The sequence below is a fragment of the Crinia signifera genome, chromosome 8 (assembly GCF_055691185.1).
Source record: "Crinia signifera chromosome 8, ASM5569118v1, whole genome shotgun sequence".
Lineage (NCBI taxonomy): Eukaryota > Metazoa > Chordata > Amphibia > Anura > Myobatrachidae > Crinia > Crinia signifera.
In genome coordinates, this window is record NC_139224.1 from 95751111 (window position 1) to 95778770 (window position 27660).

Sequence of the window (27660 nt, forward strand, 5' to 3'; positions counted from 1 at the left end):
TGTTGGGCCTCCTCCCCGTGGCCCCTGTTCAGATAGCCGGGCATTAGGCCCGTTGCACAGTAGCCGGGCGTAAGGCCCGAGGCCCCCATAGTTCGGGGGGGCTAATTGAATCAGGCCCCTAGGCCTGTGCCCCAGTCAGGCACTAGGCCTGTGGACCCAGACAGGCACTAGGCCTGAGCCGTCAGTTAGGGGTGATTGTAGTAGCGAACTGGTACTGTTTTGAGTGAGCATACGCTGGCCAGCTCTAGCCAGGAAGGGAGTACATCTGAATACAGGCAGGGGTTAAAGGAGCAGTTGGTTGATAAGGTCTTGTACTGTATTGTATGTTGTCCGTGCAGAGCAAAGTTGTTTAGATTTTTGTAGTTGTGTTGCACCACACACACTTAGTCAGTTCTAGGGCTTTGTGTTGTAGTTATGTAGTTGTGCCACGTTTAGGTTTGTTAGGCTCTGCACGGGTCTGGTGTTTGTCTCCTTACAGGGACCTGTAAGGAGGACCGTGGGTTAGAGTACAAGAGTGCGGACGCAGTACAAGAGTGAGGACGGTGAGTGTCGTCTTGTTTGTTTGTGTGTTCCTGCCTATCTCCCTTCCTTTCTCCATCCAGGGCGTACGCGGACCTTGTACCCCGTGCAAGGTCAAGGCCTCACCTAGGTGCGCAAGTACCAATAGGTGACACTCCGGGCTCTGAGGCAGTGCGCCGATGATGATGTTTCCCGGAGCCTGGAGGGTGCCACTGTAGAGACGTCGTGGGACGGAGGGCGCATCGGTCTTCGTCCAGGAGGAACAGCTCTCACCTACTCTCCTTCCTCCTAGGTGTTCGTGTCCGGGTGCCGGAGAATTCCAGGACCGTGATTTGGCACGGCCTGAAGGTGAGAGGGTGCGGCGCCAGGTAAGTGGTCCGACGACATCTGCACGGCAGCAGGCACCACACCGCACCGCCCCCTACACCCATCTCACATTTGGCGTAGTCGGCAGGATACGCACCGCGGACACGATGTGGAACGTCCCAAGGAAGACCCCCCAGCGGATTGCGTCGGAACCGATCCACGCCCCTGTGGTTGACGACGACGGATGGGCGACTGTGACAGGAGAAGAATTTAGGATGATGGTGGAACGGTCGATACAGAGAGCCAAAGAAGAGCGCCGGGAGAAGGGGCGCAAGAAGGCTGCCATCACCCCCTGTAGGACGTGCCAACAGGTCGGACACTTCGTCAGTGATTGTCCCTGGAGTGAAACTGCGATAGAAGGAGCCCGCCGGACGCCTCCGAGGAAGACAACCCAGATGGTCCAGGATGTCGTTCCAAGGCGTCGACAGAAGGTTCCGGTGAAGAAACAGCCCCGTTGTAAGCTCGGTGGGGAGTATGGACACAAGGATAATAGCTGCCCATGGGAGGAGCCGTATAGTGAAGACGACATTGGCCGGTGTGAGTTATGTGAAGATCCGAGACATCTGCGACCGGACTGTCCTTTTGGGGACTGGCCGCCGAAGACCAAGTGGACAGAGAGGCCACAGACTAAACCACGATGGAAACACGGGGACTCAGACCTGATGGCTGAAGAGTGGATGATCCCCGATGGCGGGGTCCAGAAACGGCAGGAAGAAGCCAGAGAAATGGAGCGGAAGAGCCTGCTTGAAGTGAGTTCGCAGGTGCCCATTTTGTCTGTGCCAGCGCCAAGCAAGAGATACCCTTGTGTGGAAGAGGTGGCCACTGTGATTCCAGAGAAGACCGCGTCGATGCCCCCCTGTTGGAAATGTCGGCGACAGGGACATTTGGCCCACGAGTGTCCCTGGGAAGATGCCATGGCAATGTTGTGCCCAGAAAAAGAGACCTCTGGAAAAGATTCTTTCCCGTTGAAGGCCGACGTGAATGACCGGGAGGTGAAGCAACCACGCATTGAGGAAGAGCGTGAAGACCCAGTGGCAAAGAAGCCCAGAAGTTCCCAAGGTTGGCAGAGTCCTCAACCTAGACGGTTGGAACAGGAGTGCCCTGGGTATCGTGAAGTGCCAGAGGAAAAGAGGGAGTACGCTGAGGAAGAAAGTCGGCACCTGGCACCAGAGTCTGTGGAGAAGAGTCCAGACTCTGAAGTGTTAGCCATGCCTGAAGAACCGGATTTGCAGGATGTGGAGCAGTGTTCGCAGTCGATCGCCTTCGGGGAAGAGGAAGAGAAGATCCTGGCGCAAGACCCCCTGCTGAAAGGATGGACTTCGATGGAGGAAGGGGAAGGAGAGGATGGTGATGCCATGGGAGGGACCGTTCCCAGAGATATGGAACCGTTGGAAGTGCCCCATGAAGAAGCTTGTCCGATGGTGACGATTGCCCGGGAGGAAAGAGATGCCCCGGAGGAATTTGCCATAGGTTGGTGGTCAGCTCCACCCCATGGAGCCCGCGATGACGACCCAGACCAGGTGGAGGAAGAAGCATGGGTGAACGCTGCACCCATTGAAGAGGATTCTCCCTGGTGGCCTATGGTGAATGGCCATAACAAGCAGCCACTTCCCCAGAGAATCCGGAGAGTAGTGTCAGGAGGGACAGAGATTAGTCCGGAGCCAGTGGAAGAAAGTGGGGCCACAGTCGGTCCAGACTGGGCTCCCGAAGACTACTTCCCTGAGAGGACTTCAGAATGCCCTGACCCCCGGATATTGGTGAGTGAGGCCTTTGTAGGGACTACAAAGGAAAAAGGGGGGGGAAATGTAATGGTATGCCCCGGTGCTGGGACAGCTCCCCTGCTCCCAGCACCGGAGCAGCAGCAGGGACGAGGAGAGGGAGGGCTGGGTCCCCCACGGGACGCCACCTCCCCCGGCGCAGGGATCAGCTGTCTGATCCCTGTGCCAATAGGGCAGACAGCGGCGGACAGGAACAGCGCTGGGATCAATGCACCGATCCCAGCGCTGACAGTGCGGGCGGCGAAGCGCCGCTCGCGTCAGTTTGAATCTCCCGCCGTTCGGGAGCCAATCATGGCTCCCGAATCGGCGGCCAATGGCAGACGGCCGCGGCGAGCCAATCAGCGCTCGCCGCGCCGTCCTAAAGCCTGCCCCCGGCGTCTGACGTCAGACGCCGCCGGGAGGCGAACAAGGAGGAAGGTCCCACGCCGGCGGAGCGCAGGAGTGCACCGGCTGAAGAGAGAAGACGCCGGAGGGGAGAGGACACAGCGGCGACGGACTGAAGAGTTCCGGCGGCCGCTGCAGAGAGAAGACGCCGGGATCAAGAAAGAAGATCTCCGGCGCCTCTTGGAAGAAGAACGGAAACGGCGCCGCCGCTGGCCAGGACAGGCCAGCGGCAGAAGAAAGAAGATGGCTGCCGCCCGCGGAGAGGCCAGCGGGGGTGGGAAGCATCAGAGCTGACGAAGCTCCCCCCTGCGGCCTCTCCCAACCCCAGGTAGGCGGCCCCAGGCCACCTACCCCCTACCCTTGACCACCGGGAGTCGGGCACTAGGCCCGTGGGTACTTTCAGGCCCCTCCGGCCTGTGGGATTTGTAGTCGGGCCCTCTTGGCCCGTGGCCACTTTATTGTTGGGCCCTCCTGGCCCCTTTGGTATTGTGTTGGGCCTCCTCCCCGTGGCCCCTGTTCAGATAGCCGGGCATTAGGCCCGTTGCACAGTAGCCGGGCGTAAGGCCCGAGGCCCCCATAGATCGGGGGGGCTAATTGAATCAGGCCCCTAGGCCTGTGCCCCAGTCAGGCACTAGGCCTGTGGACCCAGACAGGCACTAGGCCTGAGCCGTCAGTTAGGGGTGATTGTAGTAGCGAACTGGTACTGTTTTGAGTGAGCATACGCTGGCCAGCTCTAGCCAGGAAGGGAGTACATCTGAATACAGGCAGGGGTTAAAGGAGCAGTTGGTTGGTAAGGTCTTGTACTGTATTGTATGTTGTCCGTGCAGAGCAAAGTTGTTTAGATTTTTGTAGTTGTGTTGCACCACACACACTTAGTCAGTTCTAGGGCTTTGTGTTGTAGTTATGTAGTTGTGCCACGTTTAGGTTTGTTAGGCTCTGCACGGGTCTGGTGTTTGTCTCCTTACAGGGACCTGTAAGGAGGACCGTGGGTTAGAGTACAAGAGTGCGGACGCAGTACAAGAGTGAGGACGGTGAGTGTCGTCTTGTTTGTTTGTGTGTTCCTGCCTATCTCCCTTCCTTCCTCCATCCAGGGCGTACGCGGACCTTGTACCCCGTGCAAGGTCAAGGCCTCACCTAGGTGCGCAAGTACCAATAGGTGACACTCCGGGCTCTGAGGCAGTGCGCCGATGATGATGTTTCCCGGAGCCCGGAGGGTGCCACTGTAGAGACGTCGCGGGACGGAGGGCGCATCGGTCTTCGTCCAGGAGGAACAGCTCTCACCTACTCTCCTTCCTCCTAGGTGTTCGTGTCCGGGTGCCGGAGAATTCCAGGACCGTGATTTGGCACGGCCTGAAGGTGAGAGGGTGCGGCGCCAGGTAAGTGGTCCGACGACATCTGCACGGCAGCAGGCACCACACCGCACCGCCCCCTACACCCATCTCACAGCTGCATACAAGTGTACACACTGGGATTGTTCTACTTTACTGCAAAGGATTAACAACTCCTGCAAAGCTGTAAACTGGACAGAGAGTGTTTCCAAGCCATGCTTACATCAATATAGAAGGGCCCCAACTTGCAGTGCACTGCTCCATTTGTGTGGTTTTATGTGGTATCATTGTGCATGGAAGGTATTGTAGAGTTATAAGTAAATATGCTACATACAGCACATGTGGTTATTCCCATTAGCCAGCATCTGTAAGGTTAGTCTCTGAGTGTAAAAGTGTATGACAAGTGATGTTTATGTCGGAGACCGTTGGAATCATTTAGAGTTATTGTGCTAAGCGATTGTTCACAGTATAAGCTAGGAGCTGGTGTTATGCTTTCATCCCCAATGTCCTATTATTGTATTGTTCCCGTCATTCTGTCATGTCATTCCAATATATGATTTTAATATAAAATTACAAAAGCTGCATTTAGTTGCCCCCGTTAAATAAATGTGCCAAGTTGGCTTCTGCAGCACACAGTGTGTCACAGCGTATTAGTACTGGGCAGGGGGTTTCCCGAATCTCCCCCTGGTGTACTTCCAGAACACTCCCCAGAAGAGAAGCCGTGATTCGGGTGGAGGCACTGCCAATAAAGTTCAGAGGTGAGATACACCTACATCATCCGGTACATATATACCCTCACTTCGCATACTACAGAAGGGGGTGTTACATATAAAAAAGACACAAAAGAAAAAAATACATTTAAATCTTGTTACGGGACAATCAATGAATGCCAACTTTTATTAATGCCCTTCATACATATAATGACACATATAATGCCCCTTACACATATGTTGCACATTATTAATGCCCTTATACACAAGACACACATAATGCCCACTACACATATGTTGCACATTATTAATGCCCTTATACACATGACACACATAATGCCTGTTACACATACTGTATGTTGCACATTATTAATGCATTTATACATGACACACATAATGGGGCAGATGTATTAAGCCTTCACAAGAGATAAATGCAAGGGTGATAAAGAGAGATAAATGTCCAGCCAATCAGCTCCTTACTGACTTTTTTCAAACACAGCCTGTGACATGGCAGGTAGGATGTGATTGGCTGGATGTTTATCTCTCTTTATCACCCTTGCATTTATCTCTTGTTAAGGCTTAATACATCTGCCCCAATGCCCCTTATACATATGCCAAACACTATTTCACAACCAACCCACCCGCAGACAGCACTCGCACAGCCGCTAACACTGTGACATCTGTCTCTGCTTGGATACTGATGTTTTCTCATACATCTTGCCTCAATAGGCCATGCAGCTTCTGGCCAGTTCTGCTAAGGTTAGGTGCCTTTTTTTTTTACTGAAAATGTGTCTTATTTGCATTGTTATGTGACCAGGACACACAGGGAGCTTCCGATGATTAAAATGATATGCAGCATACCTATATTCTGTGTGCAACTGTGGCTGTACCTGAATATGGAATGCTATGTTACAGTGATTTCCATGAATGCACTATTTCATATGCAGATACAGCCTCACTCACACACATAATATAGGCATGCTGCATATCATATCAATCAGCAGAAGCTGCTGGTGCCCCTAGGCATTCCAAACGCCTTAGGCAATTGCAGTTTGCCTATGCCTAGGGCTGGCTTTGGGATGTGATATTTCATAAATTGATTACTGGTAAAATACAACATTGAATTCGGGGTAGTGTGTCAACCTCGATTTCAGAACAGTAGATACTTAGGCCTTGAATCCTATAGAGTGATTAATACATTCAATGTATGTCAGCTCCAAAACATCACTGGAGCATACGAGTGATAATTTACATACCAATATGTGAACAATCAATCTCTTGGAAAGAAATGGGGTAATTGGCCCTATGGTGGTCACAATCTAGAAAATACATATTGAATTGATAAAGAATGGCACATATGTCCATAAAATGACAAATAAGGAAAAGATGGCAACAATTCCGTGATTCCTAATCAAGATATATTGAAAAATAACATCCTTGAATCTACTTATAAAAAGGCAGATGTTCTCAATAAATCATCTAGTGTGAAATGTATTTAATACATCAGAGACGGAGCTGCCGCAGATATATAGGCCGATATGTAATAGGATGCGATTTGTGGATTTTTGCGTGTTTTTCGCGATTTTTTCCGAATTCGCACTTTTTTCAAAAATCGCACATGTAATAGAGTGCGAATTGCGTGATAACTCGCACTTTTTTCTCTGAACTCGCATTTGTCATTTTTTGCGATTTTTAGACTCGCGGTAATTCGCATCCAGATGTTTTGCGCAAGAAAGCTATAGTATTCGCACATGTAATAGGATGCGAGTTTTAAACTCGCATGTGTCACCATACCAAAAATCGCAAAATAAATAGACCAACTTCAGGCTGGCGAATTGAGTGTCAGCATGTGAGGCAAAGTGCTGAAATGTTACAAAAAACACCTCAAAATTACTATAAACACCTGAATCTTCTATCCAAAGGTGTCTGTAATAATTCATCACGCCTCCCCTATAAATACCAGCCCCTCATCATTGGCACCTGTGAGGGTGTTTGCAATGGCGTTTATGCAGTGTGGGTTTGAGCTGATGGTGCTGCAGTATCTGCAGATTCAGGAGGTGCGCAGGAGGACACAGCAGGGCCAGAACCAGCAGGTACCCTTTCCACTCCGTGCTGTGCGGACCTACCGTACAAGGGTTTACCTGGACTCCCTCTCAGATCATGAGGTTTGGCAGTTGTTTCGGCTGACTCGCAATAACCTCTTGAGCCTGTATGAGCAGGTGAGTGATGATTTGGAGCCTTTGGCTGCAAGTAATTTTGCAGTGCCTGGACTGCATAAATTAATGTGTGCCCTATACTTCATGGCATCTGGCTCATTCCAGTCAGTGAGCTCATGGTCACTAGGGATCACACAGGCCACGTTCTCTAGGCATTTTTCCCAAGTGCTCGTTGCCCTTAAGAACCTGTGGCGTACATACATACATTTTCCTCGGTCTGAGGCGGAGTGGCAGGAGCTTAAATTGTGCTTCTATCGTCTCTCAGCATTCCCAAATGTGCTGGGAGCGATAGATTGCACGCACATAGAGTTGCGTACCCCACATCTGAATGGCTATGTTTATGTCAATCGACGTGGCCGCCACTCCATGAATGTTCAGATGGTGTGTGATGGGAGGTTGCGGATTATGAGTGTGGTGTCTGGGTACCCTGGCTCATGCCATGACGCTTACATTTTGAAACACTCATCCCTCTTTGGGAAATTTCATCGTGGAGACATGCCTGATGGGTGGTTAGTTGGTAGGTACCTTAGTTATACTTCAATGTGTGTGTGTTGTGGGTCTGTTTAAATTTGGCTGTGTTGTTATGTTTTTTAAACATACATGCATAATCTGTTGGCCCATTATAAAGTTAATTGCTGCCTTATTATTGTGTCTCTAATGCATGCTTGTTTTTCTGGTTATGGTAGTGTTGTTATCTTGGTCATTCTAGTGCTCTGTGAAATAAGTTCCTTGAGCACAACATGAAGCCATTATGTTGGTGTTCCATGCATACATTGTTATGTGTGCCATGGAAAACATACCGTACATGTTGTATTATGTACGCCTAATATGTTGTTAATTGTTTAGGTGATTCTGGATATGGTTGTGAGTCGTGGCTCATGACGCCCCTGCGGAACCCAAGTGGCCCTGCTGAAGTTAGTTATAACACTGCACATGCTGCAGCTCGCAATGTGGTTGAAAGGACGTTTGGGGTGCTAAAAACCAGGTTTCGTTGTTTGGACCGCTCTGCAGGAATCCTGCAGTACCAGCCAAACAAAGCGTCCCTCATTGTGCATGCCTGCTCCATGCTCCACAATATCGCCCTCTCACAAGGGTTAGAAGGATTTGACAATGAAGCAGCAGCTACCCAGGAGCAATACTCTGAAAGCTCAGAGGGTGTCCGCAATACCCCAAGGGGGGCCGAGGTGCGGGATAACATCATTCAGCAGTTTTTTACAGGTAGAGGCAGAATATAAATATGTACATTTTACAATGTCTACAAGTAATTGCACTAAAAAGCCTCATATTGTCTGTCCATAATTATAGGTGAATGACAACCGCCTCGCCACAGCCACATTATGAGCTGAAACAAGCTGACTCAGGAATGAAGGAAGGTAATTATCAGCACCCAAATGTGTTACCTTTAAAACCATTCAGACTGTGTCTGGCCAATGTTGTTACACCAGTATTGCATATTACATTTGTAAGCATAGTGTAGTAAGGTAAGATACCATTTTGAGGACAAAATTTTTATTCAAACAGAAAACAAGCCAAACACCTATGGCCAAGGTGAGAACACAAACATAAACTTAAAGTGCAACAAGCTAGGTGGGCCAAATGCCACAGGGGGGCCTACTCGTGATGTGCTCTGCCACGTCCACGAGATGGTGGTTTGGCTGAACCACCTCTTGTGCGTACACTACGCCGCGGGGGGTCAAGGGTGATGTGCTTGCAGGAGTGGTTGATACAGATGTGGTGGTGGGACTGGCTGCCGTCTGGCTTTGTGTTAAGGAATGAGTGTGCTGAGCCACCAGTGCTGCTGTCTGGGCTCTAACAGCCTCAGTCAGCTCCCCGAGTCTAGCATCTAAGTTTGAGGCCATACGTATGCGGGTGCCTTCTGCCACTCGTGCTGCTTGTGCTATTTTGCGCATCTGGTGCTGCATGGCATGGATGCCGGTGCACATTTGTTGCAGCTGGTTGGTCTGTGTGGACATGAACTGCAGTTGGCTCGCCCTAAATGTGCGGAGCGAATCTGCCAGCTGCTCTGCTGTGGTAGTCGCTGCTGTTGGTGGCGAAGGCGGCCTACTTTCATGTGTTTCTGCCGCAGGCGGAGCAGGAGTGGCTTCTGGGCTATCAAAGGGGATAGGGTGAAGTATGATTTCCACCTCTGGTCCAGCCTGCATCGCAGCAACGTCCTGTTGCTGGGAAGTTCCTGTATGATATAGAAGTAAGTATCAAGTCATGCTCCAAATTTAAAACTCCTTAATGCTTTCAAATATCTAACAATATCATTCTCACTCACCAGGAAGATCTGCTTGGGGCGCTTGCTGCACAGGTACAGGAGGCTGCCTCCTACGGCCACGACGAATAGCTGCGGAATGAATGGAAAAGTACAGCTATTACCACTCCAGACTAACCGCACTGTATATAGTAACAGCAACACAGAAAACTGCATGGATTACAGACACAAAGGTCTTGTGTGCGTTTAAATGTTAATGTTTAACATAGTGTTGATAAATGTGTTTTTGAGGATTATGTCAACTCATTAAAAAAAAAATAAACATGTTACCATTTATTACTCCGTTTATGACTGAAGCATTGCTATAGATAAAAACCAGATGCTGAACAACTACACATCCCAGCATGCCATATATAGGAAAGTTCTTTTTTTTATATTTTAGAAAATGTTATTATAACAGAATTTATAACATAGAACATAGTAATGAAATGGAGATGTGGGCACCAGACACTTGGCTTTACAAAAGACTAAAGGGGGCATTTATCAAACAATATTTGCAGCTAAATCCCCAAAAACACCCATTTTTGGCGGTTAGCTGCAAATATTAAGTATCACCCTGATGTACCAAAGGGGGACGGCAGCAGAAATCTCCGATCCCCGCTGCGATCCCCCCTGCACCGCTGCCGGCTGCCTCCCCGTAGGTTTCTATTGGGGATGTGAAGCTGCTGATGGATACAAGCGCTTTGTGTCCCTTGGCCATCGCCATTCTGAGATGGCGATGGCTTATTGTAGCCTATGGGCTCCTGTTCAGTGCGGTCAGCGCTAATTGCGCATGCGCAGACCCACCAGCTTCCAGCTCAGCAGATCGCAGGGATGGGCTCCTTTCGGAGCCCTGTCCCTGAGCCTCAGGGATGATACATCCCGTTGATGGGATCGCATTTTACAATGCGATCCTGGGCGGTAATATTCAATGATGATAAATGGGCCCCTATAAACCTCATGCCCCATATACTGCCCAAAGTGATAACAAAAGCAAACATACAGGGAAGTGTCCCAAACTATGGCCCCAATACAAGTTACACCCCTACTATCATGCTTATGCCAGTTATGTAGTGATACTCTTATCGGAAGTCATCCTACTATAATATATACACACACACTATATATCTCCAGTGCCTGCATGGTGTGAAGCGGGTTCCTATCACGGTACTCTATATAGGGGGGGGGGGGTAACAGACTCTATAACCCTGTAGTGCAGGGAGGATTTCACAGTCTGTCTCGTGAATTTATAAAGTCCCTTGATGCCAGCATTGCTCCAATGCAGAACAGGTTTTCTGGTCTGTTCATTTCCGATGTTTCAGCTCACGCGCCATCTGACACAGGGCGCACGGACCGCAGAACGTGAGACACACACAGTCGTTGCAGATGCTTCCCTCAATGTGATATCTTTCCCTGATGCCTGTACGCATTGCTAGTATAGCGCCCCCTAGGAACGGCAAGCAGCAGCACTCCCCAAAGTCTGTTGCCACTCTGCATGCCAAAATACAAGGAACAAATGCTCCGCAGAGACAGATGCCCATATCCTCGCAGCAGTCCATGACCTCAGAATTCCATTGGTTGCTGGTGGTAACATACTGCTGTACCATTTGGGGTTGGGTGATGACTGGGTAAGACATGGTGATCTGTGCTGCAGAGATGCTGTGTAAGAGTAAGATGCTGTGAATATAGGAAAGTTCTTTAAGTAAATAAGGAATTACGGACCAGATTCTCGAAGTTATAAAAAAATTTAGATTGAGATTGAGAAACAGCAAGCCAATCAGCTCCTACCTGCCATGTCACCGACTGGGTTTGAAAACTGACAGACACAAGATGATTACCAGCCTGATTATCACTTTCCATTACATCACTTATGCAACTTTGAGAATCTGGATCTACATGTCTACATGTGTAGTGCAGCAGCAATACATGAATAGACAATATGGCAAAATACATTACATGTGAAAAAACAATACATTTAACAACTATATTATAAAAGGTTAGCTCACCAGGCCGTTCAGGGGTACCCGGCTGATCCGTGTCAAAAATATGACTCCCTTGAAACACCTGTGGGGGGATGACCCTCTTGAGTTCCTCCTCATACGCTGTGTACACTACCACTTCTGGAGGTCCACCACCGGTTTGGGATGCCTGCATTCGCTCTGTAGCAACTTTGTTCTTGAGGCCCCTTTTAATGTCATTAAATCTTTTTTTGATGTTCCAAAGGTTCCGCTTGTAGGCACCCACTGCGTTTACTGCCTGAAGAACTTGCAACCAAAGCTGCTTCTTGCGGCTAGCACTAGTACGGTATGCAAGCTTGCCAAATATGCGTCGGTAGAGTGGAACAATAGCCCTTACAAGCGCACAATTTTCATCATATGTAAAACGCACATTGCGACCACTCGCTGTGCGGCCTGGTAAAGGACCTTCAGCCCCCTCCTCCTCACCCTCCTGGACAGCAGCCTGCTGCTCCACATGAACCTCTGCAGAGGACAGCATCATCTCCTCAGGCTCATCCACCACCAGACTCCCAGAATCAGACACACCAATGTCAACATCCTCCTCCTCCTCCTCCACAATCAGAGCTTTTACATTTGTTCTGGACATTATGGCACCTTCTCTCTGTGAACACCTCTCTGTGAACACCTCACTACCTTTCAAAGGCTAAAATGGTGGATGTGCCCTTTATATAGGGTGTGTGATGCATAATTATGGGGACAAATGAAAACCAATCATTGGCTGTGTCTGATAATGCTGTATGCAGTGTACATATATCACTAAATCTGTTTTTTTGCTGTCAGTTTGTATGTACAATGTAAGTTTCAGAAGTTTTACAGGATTACCCTGTAGGACACATAACATAGCAGCACCTGAGTATAAATGCGCGTTTATACTATAACACAATTCGCACATGCGTCAAATTTGCATTTTGACACGCCTAAACCTCGCACATGATCACTAATTCGCATTTTAACATGTCCAAAACTCGCACCAACTCGCACTTTTTCTCGTCAAATTCGCAATCCATTACATATGCGAATTTAGAGGCAAAAACGCGAGTTTGAAACATGCGAATTAGTGCGAGTTGGTGCGAGTTCAAAACTGTGCTAAAACTCGCATCCTATTACATATCGGCCATATAATCAATTAACTATCGTGAGGGGTAACCTCAATGTAGATCCCCACAGAGGCACATATGAAACATTAAAGCTGGCCCTGTTACGGGTGCAGAAATTGACACAAAAATGTCTGTCAGTGATTACACTTCATATATTCCCAGGTGACATTGATGGAACTTATAATAGGTAGATAGTCTCAATAAGTTAAATATGGTACAGACATTTGCTAAAACATATATATATATATATATATATATATATATATATATATGGAAAAAAGGGGGGTATCAGAGTGCGCTAAGATACAATCGATAACGATTTAAACATTTGATATTTAATATAAAATATAAAACGTACAAGTATAAGTACAAGAATAAAATGAGCCCTTTTTTAGGGTGTCACAGATATACAATTGGTGAACATGAATAATTGCTGTTCAATTCAGGAAATCTTGATCACAGTTAGCCCAACGCGTTTCGTCATATCATGACTTCATCAGGGACGGACATTGCAATCAGCATTGACCGCGTGTGTCCTATATACAATTTGCAGCTTGATGTCTCAGAATCATTCCGGTGCAATTTCAGCAATCGTAAAGGAACAAGGAGTATCTATGTATGTCCTATATACAATTTGTAGCTTGATGCCTCAGAATCAATCCGGTGCAATTTCAGCAATCGTAAAGGAACATGGGATGATCCTAGTATAATGCAAACTGTCAAGCTTTTGCCAGATGTACAGAATTAGTAGAGAGACCTGGAGCAACAACCAGCAGCAGGGGTTCACCAGTGTAAGACTTACATTGGTGAACCCCTGCTTCTATTTCTTTAGCGCAGGAAGGGGTCCACCCACATTTATATATATATGTATATATATATATATATATATATATATATATATATATATTCCACAGACAAAAAACCTTACGGTTTCACATGTCCCATTAAGGCTTCTTACACATGATCTGGCATTTCTGAAACCTGTTGTAGCTCTTCCACTCAAACGCCAAAAAGCAATGAAATTACGATCATTAAGGCTGACGCCTTAATGGACGTGTTCCTTGCGCAATACAGATATGGTACGCCATCACAGCCTGTGGGTAAGTGCAGATTCAGCACTCTCACAGAGTGAGATTGCTGTCACTCACACAAGGGTGGAGCTGCTAATTCACAGATTTGTGTGCTCATTGGAATACACACATGCAGTCAATGCAACTGAAGGTCTGAGCAGTAAACATAGCCGAGAGGATGGGGTAAAAGTGGTGTTGATTGTGGGAGGCAGTGTGGTGCGGATAGGGAGGAATAGAAATGCATAGATGGTGGGAAGGCTAAGCAGCACTGATGGGGGACTAACGAAGCAGATGGGTGGAAAACAGTGGCACAGATTGGGGAAGGTAAGACAGAGTGATGCGATTGGGTGTGAAACAGAGGAGCAGTTGGAGGAAAGACAGCACTGATGGGGGAGGGGGTTCAAAGGGAAAAACAGAGCAGTACAGATGGAGAGCGGAGACAGCAGTACAGATGGAAGGAAACTGTGTCATGGATGAGGTGGGTAGAGCAGCATGGATGGAGGGGGAGACAGAGTATCACTAATAGAGGGGAAGCCAGTGGCACAGATAGAAGGAAACAGTGGCATCTGTGTGGAAAGACAGGGCAGGGCAGATGGGGAAAGACACATTGGTGCACATGAGGGAATACACACAGCAGTAGGTATCGAAGATAGAGCAGCATGATTGCGTATAGGAGAAGAAAGTGTAGATGCATAGTAGTTGGGAGTATTATAGTTTTTGTAATTATGAAAGATGTTTCTGGTAACTCTATGTGAATACTAAATAAAATGGATATATGTAGTGAGTGTGAAAGATGTTGGACCCGCAGTGGGATACTTCTAATAATAGTGTTTATTGTAGCACCCGCCATCTTTGAAAACCCATGCAGTTCCTCTACCCTATCTGGGGTGTCGCTGTCTGCTGTAGTGCTTCTAGCACAGTGTGATCTGTATATCAGCACTGCAAACCAGACCTGTGCTAGAAACACTACAACAGACAGCAACATCCCAGACAGGGTAGAGGAACTGCATGGGTTTTCAAAGATGGCGGGTGCTAGAATGAACACTATAGTAACTCAGAGGTATAGACAGTTTTAGATGATTGCAGGTACTTATTAGGATGAGTGCGCCACATAACTGCTCAGACCTTCAGTTGCATAGACTGCATGTGTGTATTCCAATGAGCACACAAATCTGTGAATTAGCAGCTCCACCATTGTGTGAGTGACAGCAATCTCACTCTGTGAGAGTGCTGAATCTGCACTTACCCACAGGCTGTGATGGCGTACCATATCTGTATTGCGCAAGGAACACGTCCATTAAGGCGTCAGCCTTAATGATCGTAATTTCATTGCTTTTTGGCGTTTGAGTGGAAGAGCTACAACAGGTTTCAGAAATGCCAGATCATGTGTAAGAAGCCTTAATGGGACATGTGAAACCGTAAGGTTTTTTGTCTGTGGAATTTCATAGCTTTTTTTCAATTTATTTTTTGATGGGGAGGGGGGATGCTGGCAAGGCAGATTAAAGAAGTAAGGATGTGGCAGGAGCAGATATGTGTTAGATTGAAGGGGGCAGGAGCAGAGATGCAGTGAATGGAAGCGCAAGGTGCAGAGATGAGGAGGGGGGCTGCTGTCAGGAGTGGAGATGGGGAGGGGCATGCTGGCAGAAGCAGAGATGGGGAGGGGGGCTGCTGGCAGGATCAGAGATGGGGAGGGGGGCTACTAGCAGGAGCGGAGATGGGGAGAGGGGATGCTGGCAGGAGAAAATCAGCGGCGATAGATGGAGCTGGTGCAGGGAGTCAAAGTAAGGATGCTGGCAGGGAACGGAGATGAGAAGGGGGCTGCTGACAGGAGCGGAGATGGGGAGAGGGGATGCCGGCAGGAGCAGATCAGCGGCGATAGAAGAAGCTGGTGCAGGGAGGGAAACAGGGGATGCTGGCAGGAGCAGAGATGGGGAGGGGGATGCTGGCAGGAACAGAGATGAGAAGGGGGCTGCTGACAGGAGCGGAGATGGGATGCCGGCAGGAGCAGATCAGCGGCGATAGAAAAAGCTGGTGCAGGGAGGGAAACAGGGGATGCTGGCAGGAGCAGAGATGGGGAGGGGGATGCTGGCAGGAGCAGAGATGGGGAGGGGAATGCTGGCAGGAGCAGAGATGGGGAGGGGGGATGCTGGCAGGAGCAGAGATGTGGAGGGGGCTGCTGGCAGGAGCAGATCAGTGGTGATAGAAAAAGCTGGTGCAGGGAGGGAAATGGGGTATGCTGGCAGGAGCGGAGATGGGGAGGGGGGATGGTTGCAGGAGCGAAGATGGGGAGAGGGGATGCTGGCAGGAGCTGGAGTAAGGAAAGGCAGGATGCTGGCAGGAACTGAGATGGGGAGTGGGGTTGCAGGCAAGGCAGATTAAAGAAGTAAGGATGCCACATAGGTAAAGATGTAAGAGATGGAAGGGCGCAGGAGCAGAGATGCAGCGGATGTGCATGGTACAGAGATGAGTAAGGGGGCTGCTGACAGGAGCGGAGATGGAGAGGGGAGGCTGGCAGGACACTCACACCTTATGGGAACCCATCTCTCACTCTCTCTTCACTCACTCACTGCTGCTCTCCGCCGGTGCCGGGCAACAGCTTGGAGCCCTCCACGAGGACGTCACATGGCCACCAGGCATAATTGTTGGCATGCGCAGGGAAAAAATAGGCACAGTCTAGCACAAGGGGTGTGTCCTTCGGAGACACTGGATGACAATGAGGACACATAGTGGAGGAAGGAATGAGGGGGGCAGGGGCACTGGGTGAGAGGGAGGATGCAGTGTGGACATATTGACAGGGATATATTGCAGTGTGGACATATATGAGAGGGATATATTGGGGATTGGGACATACTGTGGAAGAGGATACAGGCTGAGATAAGGGGTGTAGGGTGGGAGAAGATGCAGGGTGAGGGGGGACACTGGGTGAGAGAGGATGCAGATAAAGAAGGGTGATGCAGGGTGGGAGAGGGACATATTGGGAATTAGAGCACTGGATGAGAGGGAGGACACATAGTGAAGGAAGGTATGAGTGGGGCATGAGCAGAGGGTGAGAGGGGGGATGTAGGATGGGAGGAGGACATTTTAGGGAGAGGGACAGAGGAAGTTGTGATGCTGGTTGGGAAAGTGACATATTTGAACCCTGGGTGGGAGAGTGGCACCATGTGAAAGGAGTACACATTGGGAAGAGGGACAGGGGAAGGTGGGGGTGCTGGGTGGGAGAGAGACATATTGGAGTGAGGGACAGAGGAATGGGGGACGCTTGGTGGAAGAGGATGCAGTGTGGGTGAGGGACATATTTAGGATTGAGGCACTGGGTGTGAGAAAGGCACTGGGTGAGAGGGGGGATGCAGGATGGAAGGAGGACATATTGGGGAAAGGGACAGAGTAAGGGGTGATGCTGGGTAGGAGAGAGACATATTGGGGAGAGAGACATAGGAAGGGAGTTGGGGCATATCATAGAATCATAGATTTTTACGGCAGATAAGAACCATTTGGCCCATCTAGTCTGCCCCTTTTTATCCTTCAGGTAATCTCAACCCTTTTAGATCCTTATTTCTTTGTAAGGATATTCATATGCCTATCCCAAGCATGTTTAAATTGTTCTACTGTCTTAGCCTCTACCACCACTGATGGCAGGCTATTCCACTTATCCACTATCCGTTCCGGCTGAGGGGGGGGGGGGGGGGTGCAGGGTGGGAGAGGATGCAAGGTGAGAGGGGATGCAGGAGAAAGGGGTATGCATAGAAAGAGGGGGGGGGGGGGTGCAAGGTGAAATAAGATGCAGGGTGGGACAGGATGCAGGGTGAGAGGGAAGATGTAGGGTTTAAGAGACGATGCATGGTAAAAGCAGAATTGCATTGTGAGAGGGGGTGGCACGGAGGAGAGCCAGGCTCCTGTGATGGTAGGCAGGAGAGCCAGGCTCCAGGGACTGCAGGAAGAAGTGTCTGGGGCTGCATTAAAAATAGCTGGGCTCCGGGCCGGGGGCGGCAGGGAGAAGAGCTGGGGGCACCAGAGCTGGGGCTGCCGCAACAGAGACAAGAGACAGACTCCTGTGACAGCAAGCAGGAGGGATGGAAACAGCAGTGTGAAGAGTCCGGAGGCGGCATGGAGAAAAGCTGGGCTCCTACACAGCATGCTGGAGTACCAGGTTCCCCAAGGCTGCAGGCAAGAGAACTAGGCTCCCGCAGCGGCTGGCAAAAGAACAGGGCTCCCACATCAGCTATGCAGATGGCTGTGGGCAAGAGAGCCAGCTCTTGAGGGGGAAGGCAGGAGAGCCAGACTCCTGCAGCAGTGTCAGGCTCCAGTGGCGAGGGGGCACCACTCGTCCCTGTGCTACATCACACCGCACGTCCCTGTATGCTACATCACACCGCATGTCCCTGTCCCCTACATCACACCGCATGTTCCTGTCCTGTGCTACATCACACCGCACGTTCCTGTCCTGTGCTACATCACAAAGCAAGTCCATATCCTGTGCTACATCACACCGCAAGTCCCTGTCCTGTGCTACATCACACCGCAAGTCCCTGTCCTGTGCTACATCACACCACACGTCCCTGTCCCCTATATTTCACCGCACATCCCTGTCCCCACATCACACCTCACGTCCCTGTCCCCTACATCACTCCACACGTCCCTGTCCACTACATCACACCCCAGTCCCTCTCCACTACATTACACCCCAATCCCTCTACACTACATCACACCGCACGTACCTGTCCCCTACATCACACTGCACATCCCTGTCCCCTACATCACACTGCATCTCCCTGTCACCTAAATCACACTGCACATCCCCATCCCCTATATCACACTGCATATCCCCGTCCCCTATATCACACTGCACATCCCCGTCCCCTACATAACACTGCATGTCCCCTATATCACATCACTCTGCACGTCCCCTATATCACACTGCACGTCCCCTATATCACATTGCACGTCCCCGTCACCTACATAACACTGCACATCCCTGTCCCCTATATCACACTGCACATCCCTGTCCCCTACAGTATATCACATTGCACGTCCCTTATATCACACTGCATGTCTCCGTCACCTACATCACACTGCATGTCTCCGTCACCTACATCATGGGCCCCATACATCAGCAATCACAATTTATGGATTTCCAGATACAGGAATTTTTTGGCCAGATAAATGGATTTTACAATCTATCTGACTTTGCCCACACATTACAGATTTATTTCAGTGATCGGCAGATTTTTCCATCTAAAGATTGCATCTTCATATCTGGAAATTGCCCAATCGATTGTCATTTCAGCTGTTCATAATGTAAATAGATGAAGAAGACAAATTGGGAATGCCCACACATATAAAAAAGATCCGCAGATAATACCAGATTATTAAGCATGTTTAAAAATCTGATTAAGCAATCGATTGGCGATTTTGATTGGGATTGCCAAAAGGGGGAGCCCACACATCTAAAATTAATTGTGGCAATCATCTCCATATCTGAAAATTGTCACAATTAATTGCTGATTTATGGGGCCCTTCACACTGCATGTCCCCTATATCACATTGTACGTCCCCGTCACCTACATCACACTGCACGTCTCCATCACCCACATCACACCGCAAGTCCCCTACATCACACCGCACGTCCCCTACATCACATCGCATGTCCCTGTCCCCTACATCACACAGCACGTCCCCGTCACCTACATCACACTGCATGTCCCCTATTTCACACCGCACGTCCCCATCAGCTACATCACACTGTACGTCCCTGTCACCTACATCATACTGCATGTCCTCGTCACTTACATCATACTGTACATCCCCGTCCCCTATATCACACTGCAGGTCTCTGTCCCCTACATCACACTGCACATCCCATACATCACACTGCACGTCCCCTACATCACACTGCATGTCCCTGTCACCTACATCACACTGCACGTCCCTGTCACCGACATCAAACTGCACGTCCCTGTCACCCACATCACACTTCACGTCCCCAACACTTACATCACACTGCACGTCCCCAACACCTACATCACACAGCACGACCCTATATAACACTGCACGTCCCTGTCACCTACATCATACTGCATGTCCTCATCATTTACACCATACTGTACATCCCCATCCCCTATATCACACTGCAGGTCTCCGTCCCCTACATCACACTGCACGTCCCCTACATCACACTGCACGTCTCCTACATCACACTGCACGTCCCCTACATCACACTGCACGTCCCTGTCACCTACATCACACTGCACGTCCCCAACACCTACATCACACTGCACAGCCCCTATATCACACTGCACGTCCCCTATATCATACTGCACGTCCCCTATATCATACTGCACATCCCACACACCTACAACACACTGCACATCCCCAACACCTACATCACACTGCACGGTCATGTCACCTACATCACACTGCACGTCTCCGTCCCCTATTTCACACTGCACGTCCCCTATATCACACTGCACGTCCCCATCAACGGCATCACACTGCGCGTCCCCTATATCACACTGCACATCCCCTATATCACACTGCACATCCCCGTCACCTACATCACAATGCACTTCCCTGACACCTACATCACACTGCACATCCCCTATATCACACTGCACATCCCCGTCACCTACATCAAACTGCACGTCCCCATCACCTACATCATACTGCATGTCCTCGTCACCTACATTATACTGCACGTCCCCGGCCCCTATACCACACTGCACGTCTCCGTCCCCTACATCACACTGCACGTCCTCACCTACATCACACTGCATGTCCCCTATTTCACACTGCACGTCCCTGCCACCTAAATCACACTGCACATCCCCATCACCTACATCACACTGCACGTCCCCGTCACCTAAATCACACTGCATGTCCCCGTCACCTACATCACACTGCATGTCCCCGTCACCTACATCACACTGCACGTCCCCGTCACCTACACCACACTTCCCCATCACCTACACCACACTGCACGTCCCCGTCACCTACACCACACTGCACGTCCCCGTCAGCCACATCACACTGCACGTCCCTGTAACCTACATCACACTGCACGTCCCTCTCACCTACATCACACTGCACGTCCCTGTCACCTACATCACACTGCTCGTCCTTGTCACCTACATCACACTGCTCGTCCTTGTCTCTTACATCACACTGCATGTCCTTGTCCCCTACATCACACTGCATGTCCCCTACATCACACTGCATGTCCCCTATATCACACTGCATGCCCCCTATATCACACTGCACGTCCCCTATATCACACTGCACGTCCCCTATATCACACTGCACGCCCCCTATATCACAATGCACGTCCCCTATATCACACTGCACGTCCCCTATATCACACTGCACGTCCCCTATATCACACTGCACGTCCCCTATATCACACTGCACGTCCCCTATATCACACTGCACGTCCCCTATATCACACTGCACGTCCCTGCCACCTGCATCACATTGCACGTCCCTGTCACCTACATCACACTGCCCATTCCTGTCACCTACATCACACTGCACATCCCCGTCACCTACATCACAATGCACGTCCCCAACACTTACATCACACTGCACGTCCCCAACAACTACATCACACTGCATGTCCCCTATATCACACTGCACGTCCCTGCCACCTAAATCACACTGCACATCCCCGTCACCTACATCACACTGCACGTCCCCGTCACCTACATCACACTGCACGTCCCTGTCACCTACATCACACTGCATGTCCCCGTCAGCCACATCACACTGCACGTCCCTGTCACCTACATCACACTGCATGTCCCTGTCACCTACATCACACTGCACATCCCCAACACCTACATCACACTGCACGTCCCCTATATCACACTGCACGTCCCCGTCACCTACATCACACTACACGGTCATGTCACCTACATCACACTGCACGTCTCTGTCCCCTATATCACACTGCACGTCCCCGTCCCCTACATAACACTGCACATCCCCTATATCACACTGCACGTCCCCATCAACGGCATCACACTGCACGTCCCCTATATCACACTGCACGTCCCCTATATCACACTGCACGTCCCCTATATCACACTGCACGTCCCCTATATCACACTGCACGTCCCCTATATCACACTGCACGTCCCTGCCACCTGCATCACACTGCACGTCCCTGTCACCTACATCACACTGCCCATTCCTGTCACCTACATCACACTGCACATCCCCGTCACCTACATCACAATGCACGTCCCCAACACTTACATCACACTGCACGTCCCCAACAACTACATCACACTACATGTCCCCTATATCACACTGCACGTCCCTGCCACCTAAATCACACTGCACATCCCCGTCACCTACATCACACTGCACGTCCCCGCCACCTACATCACACTGCACGTCCCTGTCACCTACATCACACTGCATGTCCCCGTCAGCCACATCACACTGCACGTCCCTGTCACCTACATCACACTGCATGTCCCTGTCACCTACATCACACTGCACATCCCCAACACCTACATCACACTGCACGTCCCCTATATCACACTGCACGTCCCCGTCACCTACATCACACTACACGGTCATGTCACCTACATCACACTGCACGTCTCCGTCCCCTATATCACACTGCACGTCCCCGTCCCCTACATAACACTGCACATCCCCTATATCACACTGCACGTCCCCATCAACGGCATCACACTGCACGTCCCCTATATCACACTGCACGTCCCCTATATCACACTGCACGTCCCCGTCACCTACATCACAATGCACTTCCCTGACACCTACATCACACTGCACATCACCTACATCACACTGCACATCCCCTATATCACACTGCACATCCCCGTCAGCTACATCAAACTGAACGTCCCCGTCACCTACATCATACTGCATGCCCTCGTCACCTACATTATACTGCACGTCCCTGGCCCCTATACCACACTGCACGTCTCCGTCCCCTATATCACACTGCACTGTCCCGGCCACCTACATCACACTGCACATCCCCGTCACCTACATCACACTGCACGTCCCCGTCACCTACATCACACTGCATGTCCCAGTCGCATACATCACACTGCACGTCCCTGTCACCTACATCACACTGCTCGTCCCTGTCACCTACATCACACTGCTCGTCCCTGTCACCTACATCACACTGCATGTCCTCGTCCCCTAAATCACACTGCATGTCCCCTATATCACACTGCATGTCCCCTATATCACACTGCACGTCCATGCCACCTGCATCACACTGCACGTCCCTGTCACCTACATCACACTGTACATTCCTGTCACCTATATCACACTGCACATCCCCGTCACCTACATCACACTGCACATCCCCGTCACCTACATCACACTGCACATCCCCGTCACCTACATCACACTGCATGTCCCCTATATCACACTGCACGTCCCTGCCACCTAAATCACACTGCACATCCCCGTCACCTACATCACACTGCACGTCCCCGTCACCTACATCACACTGCACGTCCCCGTCACCTACATCACACTGCACGTCCCCGTCACCTACATCACACTGCACGTCAGAGTAATCCACATCACACTGCACGTCCCCGTCATCCACATCACACTGCACGTCCCCGTCATCCACATCACACTGCACGTCCCCGTCATCCACATCACACTGCACGTCCCTGTCACCTACATCACACTGCACATCCCTGTCACCTACATCACACTGCATGTTCACTTCCCCTACATCACACTGCACGTCCCATATATCACACTGCACATCCCATATATCACACTGCATGTCCCCTATATCACACTGCATGCCCCCTATATCACACTACACTCCCTAAGTTGTAGGATGAGGATACCTTACACACGATGAGATTTTAGAACCAATGAAATCACAGCCAGCCCAGCACAGGTCTTCTCACCTTGTGTTCTGACTTCTGAAGGTTGGAGACCAGCACATAGTTTGTGTCCTTGTTACTGTAGGCCACAGGATCTGGAAAGTCCCCTCCACGAGTGACACTGGTGTTTGGAGAGAAGATGGGAGCTGCGGGTCACACACTGCTGGTGGAGCCAAGGGTGCAGGGGTATGGGAATGTCAGCAGCAGCTCCACATGTAATGAAAAAAAAAACTTTAGTGCTTGAAGTGCGTCCCAAACTATTTAAAGTACAGAGGCCTGCCCCAAGCCCAGCGTGCCAATGTCTGCGATTCGCGGACCCCCTCCCGTGATTCATGGACTCCGCCCAGCGGGATTCACGCTATCCCCTCTGCAACCCACGAGGAGGGGGGATGCTGCACCCTGTGGGCACTGAGCCACAAAGTGATCTGTCCACGCATAGCCTCCCTGCCGCTGGAGCCCTGCTGCCGTCCCCGTCAGTGCTCTCCCTGGGGCCAGGGTGTGTATGGATGGCACCCCATCCCCGCTGCTTGTGCGTCCTGAGTGTGGTCTATAATAGGCTCCGAGGCAGCAGCGGGAGCAGGAATGAATGGGTGGACATGTCACTATACTGACGTCGCATTCTCCCATTCATTCCTGCTGCTGCCTTGGAGCCTAGACCACACTCAGACCGCACAAAAAGCAGGGCTGGGGTGCCATCCATAAACAGTCCCCGGGTCTGGACACATGGTGCAGGGGATGAGGTAGCGGGAGGGTCAGGGTTTACGCTGCGGGAGGGAGGGCCAGGGTTTACGCTGAGGGAGGGAGGGTCAGAGGGTTTATGCTGAGGGAGGGAGGGTGAGGGTTTACGCTGAGGGAGGGAGGGTCAGGGTTTGCTCTGAGGGAGGGAGATGGTGACAGGAAGGGGAAGGAAGCACCTCACCTCGCAGAGCAGGCGGAGGCAATGCAGAAGCGGCACTGTCACCGTGTAGCAGTGGGACGCAACCATTTGTGAGAAAATGGTTCTGGGCCATACAACAGGGTAGAGGTTATAGGGCACTTGGGCAACTGCCCATCAAGCCCATGTGCTAAGACGACCCTGGGTAGCAGGGTATAGCTGCATGCATTCTATATCACTGACCACCTCTATCCAAGGCAGCAGCAGCACTAATATGCTACAGAAGCAACAGCTCCTCCGTGTATTTGGGCTTACTTCTGTGCATTGGTGTGGAAACTGGAAAGGAAGGGGAGGAGGGGTAGAGAACTGTGGGTAGCCTTCTACTTCTGCACCGAATAGCCAGGCAGTGCTCAACATACCCCAAATGCCCCCTCCCCCCTGCGGCCTGCTAAGCCCCGCCCCTCACAGAGATCGTCGCTCCAACTTTCTGTAATATCCGTGGCATGCTGACAGACAAAGCAGTAAGCCCCTTTGTGACTGTGTGCACTGTGCAGCATCCGCAGCCTGAACCTGATAGCAGGGTGGCTGGCGGAGCATCTATTCACACAGTGCAGCAGCGGCCCCAACGCTGCAGGACTGCACATGGCACCCTGCCCCGTCCGCCACTGGATGGGACCCGGTGCGACTTAACTGCCCACACAAAGCCGCTGTGGGGAGGGAGGGAGGGGGGTTCACTGCCCCTGGGTGTCTGTGGGGAGGGAGGGAGGGGGGTTCACTGCCCCTGGGTGTCTGTAGGGAGGGAGGGAGGGGGGTTCACTGCCCCTGGGTGTCTGTGGGGAGGGAGGGAGGGGGGTTCACTGCCCCTGGGTGTCTGTGGGGAGGGAGGGGGGTACACTGCCCCTGGGTGTCTGTGGGGAGGGAGGGAGGGGGGTACACTGCCCCTGGGTGTCTGTGGGGAGGGAGGGGGGTACACTGCCCCTGGGTGTCTGTGGGGAGGGAGGGAGGGGGGTACACTGCCCCTGGGTGTCTGTGGGGAGGGAGGGAGGGGGGTACACTGCCCCTGGGTGTCTGTGGGGAGGGAGGGAGGGGGGTACACTGCCCCTGGGTGTCTGTGGGGAGGGAGGGAGGGGGGGTACACTGCCCCTGGGTGTCTGTGGGGAGGGAGGGAGGGGGGTACACTGCCCCTGGGTGTCTGTGGGGAGGGAGGGAGGGGGGTACACTGCCCCTGGGTGTCTGTGTGGAGGGAGGGGGGTACACTGCCCCTGGGTGTCTGTGGGGAGGGAGGGAGGGGGGTACACTGCCCCTGGGTGTCTGTGGGGAGGGAGGGGGGTACACTGCCCCTGGGTGTCTGTGGGGAGGGAGGGAGGGGGGTACACTGCCCCTGGGTGTCTGTGGGGAGGGAGGGAGGGGGTACACTGCCCCTGGGTGTCTGTGGGGAGGGAGGGGGGTACACTGCCCCTGGGTGTCTGTGGGGAGGGAGGGAGGGGGGTACACTGCCCCTGGGTGTCTGTGGGGAGGGAGGGAGGGGGGGTACACTGCCCCTGGTTGTCTGTGGGGAGGGAGGGGGGTACACTGCCCCTGGGTGTCTGTGGGGAGGGAGGGGTTACACTGCCCCTGGGTGTCTGTGGGGAGGGAGGGAGGGGGGTACACTGCCCCTGGTTGTCTGTGGTGAGGGAGGGGGGTTCACTGCCCCTGGTTGTCTGTGGGGAGGGAGGGGGGTAAACTGCCCCTGGGTGTCTGTGGGGAGGGAGGGGGGTACACTGCCCCTGGGTGTCTGTGGGGAGGGAGGGGGGTACACTGCCCCTGGGTGTCTGTGGGGAGGGAGGGAGGGGGGTACACTGCCCCTGGGTGTCTGTGGGGAGGGAGGGAGGGGGGTACACTGCCCCTGGGTGTCTGTGGGGAGGGAGGGAGGGGGGGTACACTGCCCCTGGGTGTCTGTGGGGAGGGAGGGAGGGGGATACACTGCCCCTGGGTGTCTGTGGGGAGGGAGGGAGGGGGGTACACTGCCCCTGGGTGTCTGTGTGGAGGGAGGGAGGGGGGTACACTGCCCCTGGGTGTCTGTGGGGAGGGAGGGGGGTACACTGCCCCTGGGTGTCTGTGGGGAGGGAGGGGGGTACACTGCCCCTGGGTGTCTGTGGGGAGGGAGGGAGGGAGGGGGTACACTGCCCCTGGGTGTCTGTGGGGAGGGAGGGGGGTACACTGCCCCTGGGTGTCTGTGGGGAGGGAGGGGGGTACACTGCCCCTGGGTGTCTGTGGGGAGGGAGGGAGGGGGGGTACACTGCCCCTGGGTGTCTGTGGGGAGGGAGGGGGGTACACTGCCCCTGGGTGTCTGTGGGGAGGGAGGGAGGGGGTACACTGCCCCTGGGTGTCTGTGGGGAGGGAGGGAGGGGGGTACACTGCCCCTGGTTGTCTGTGGTGAGGGAGGGGGGTACACTGCCCCTGGTTGTCTGTGGGGAGGGAGGGGGGTAAACTGCCCCTGGGTGTCTGTGGGGAGGGAGGGGGTACACTGCCCCTGGGTGTCTGTGGGGAGGGAGGGGGGTACACTGCCCATGGGTGTCTGTGGGGAGGGAGGGAGGGGGGTACACTGCCCCTGGGTGTCTGTGGGGAGGGAGGGAGGGGGGTACACTGCCCCTGGGTGTCTGTGGGGAGGGAGGGAGGGGGGTACACTGCCCCTGGCTGCCTGTTCAGAGAGGAGAACACAGCCCTGGATCTATGTGAGGTCCGGGGAGCAGGGGGGACACAGTCCTAGGGTGGTAGTGTGGGTGGGGAGGACCATGGGTGAGGGCAGGAAGTAAAACCTCTGCTGCCTGAGCGATGGGTAGGGAGCTGCGGGACCGGCGCCATGTCACTGTCTCTGACAGGGGTCCGGATGCGAAAACCTCCGTAGCCGGCTGGATGAGGGGGGCGGGGAGGAGGAGGAGTGCGGGACTGCTGCCGGGTGCCAAACACAGCCAACGGTACCCACGCTGTGTACTTACACAGACACACGCTGCAGCCAGTGCGGTGGCTTGGAGGAGCAGTGTCTGTGGTGGGCGCCGGAGGAGCAGACGATGAGACACCCTGACGTCCAGCGCTCCCTCCCTGTCACCCGGCGGCTGCTGTGCAGCACTCCCTCCCTGCTGCCCGGCGCTCCCTCCCCGCTGCCTTCCGCTCCCT

At 52.1% G+C, this 27660-nt stretch overlaps 2 protein-coding genes across 5 annotated transcripts in view; one reads left to right on the forward strand and one right to left on the reverse strand.

Moving 5' to 3' along the window:
* Positions 1 to 27660, forward strand: part of LOC146026277 (complement factor H-like) — a 960333-nt gene that overhangs the window by 300813 nt on the left and 631860 nt on the right. The window lies entirely within an intron of this gene.
* LOC146027052 (cornifelin homolog A-like) lies at positions 10770 to 11220 on the reverse strand. Its single transcript, XM_083158058.1, has one exon. It carries the CDS (start codon positions 11193 to 11195, stop codon positions 10863 to 10865), a length of 333 nt encoding a protein of 110 aa, XP_083014184.1. The 5' UTR covers positions 11196 to 11220; the 3' UTR covers positions 10770 to 10862.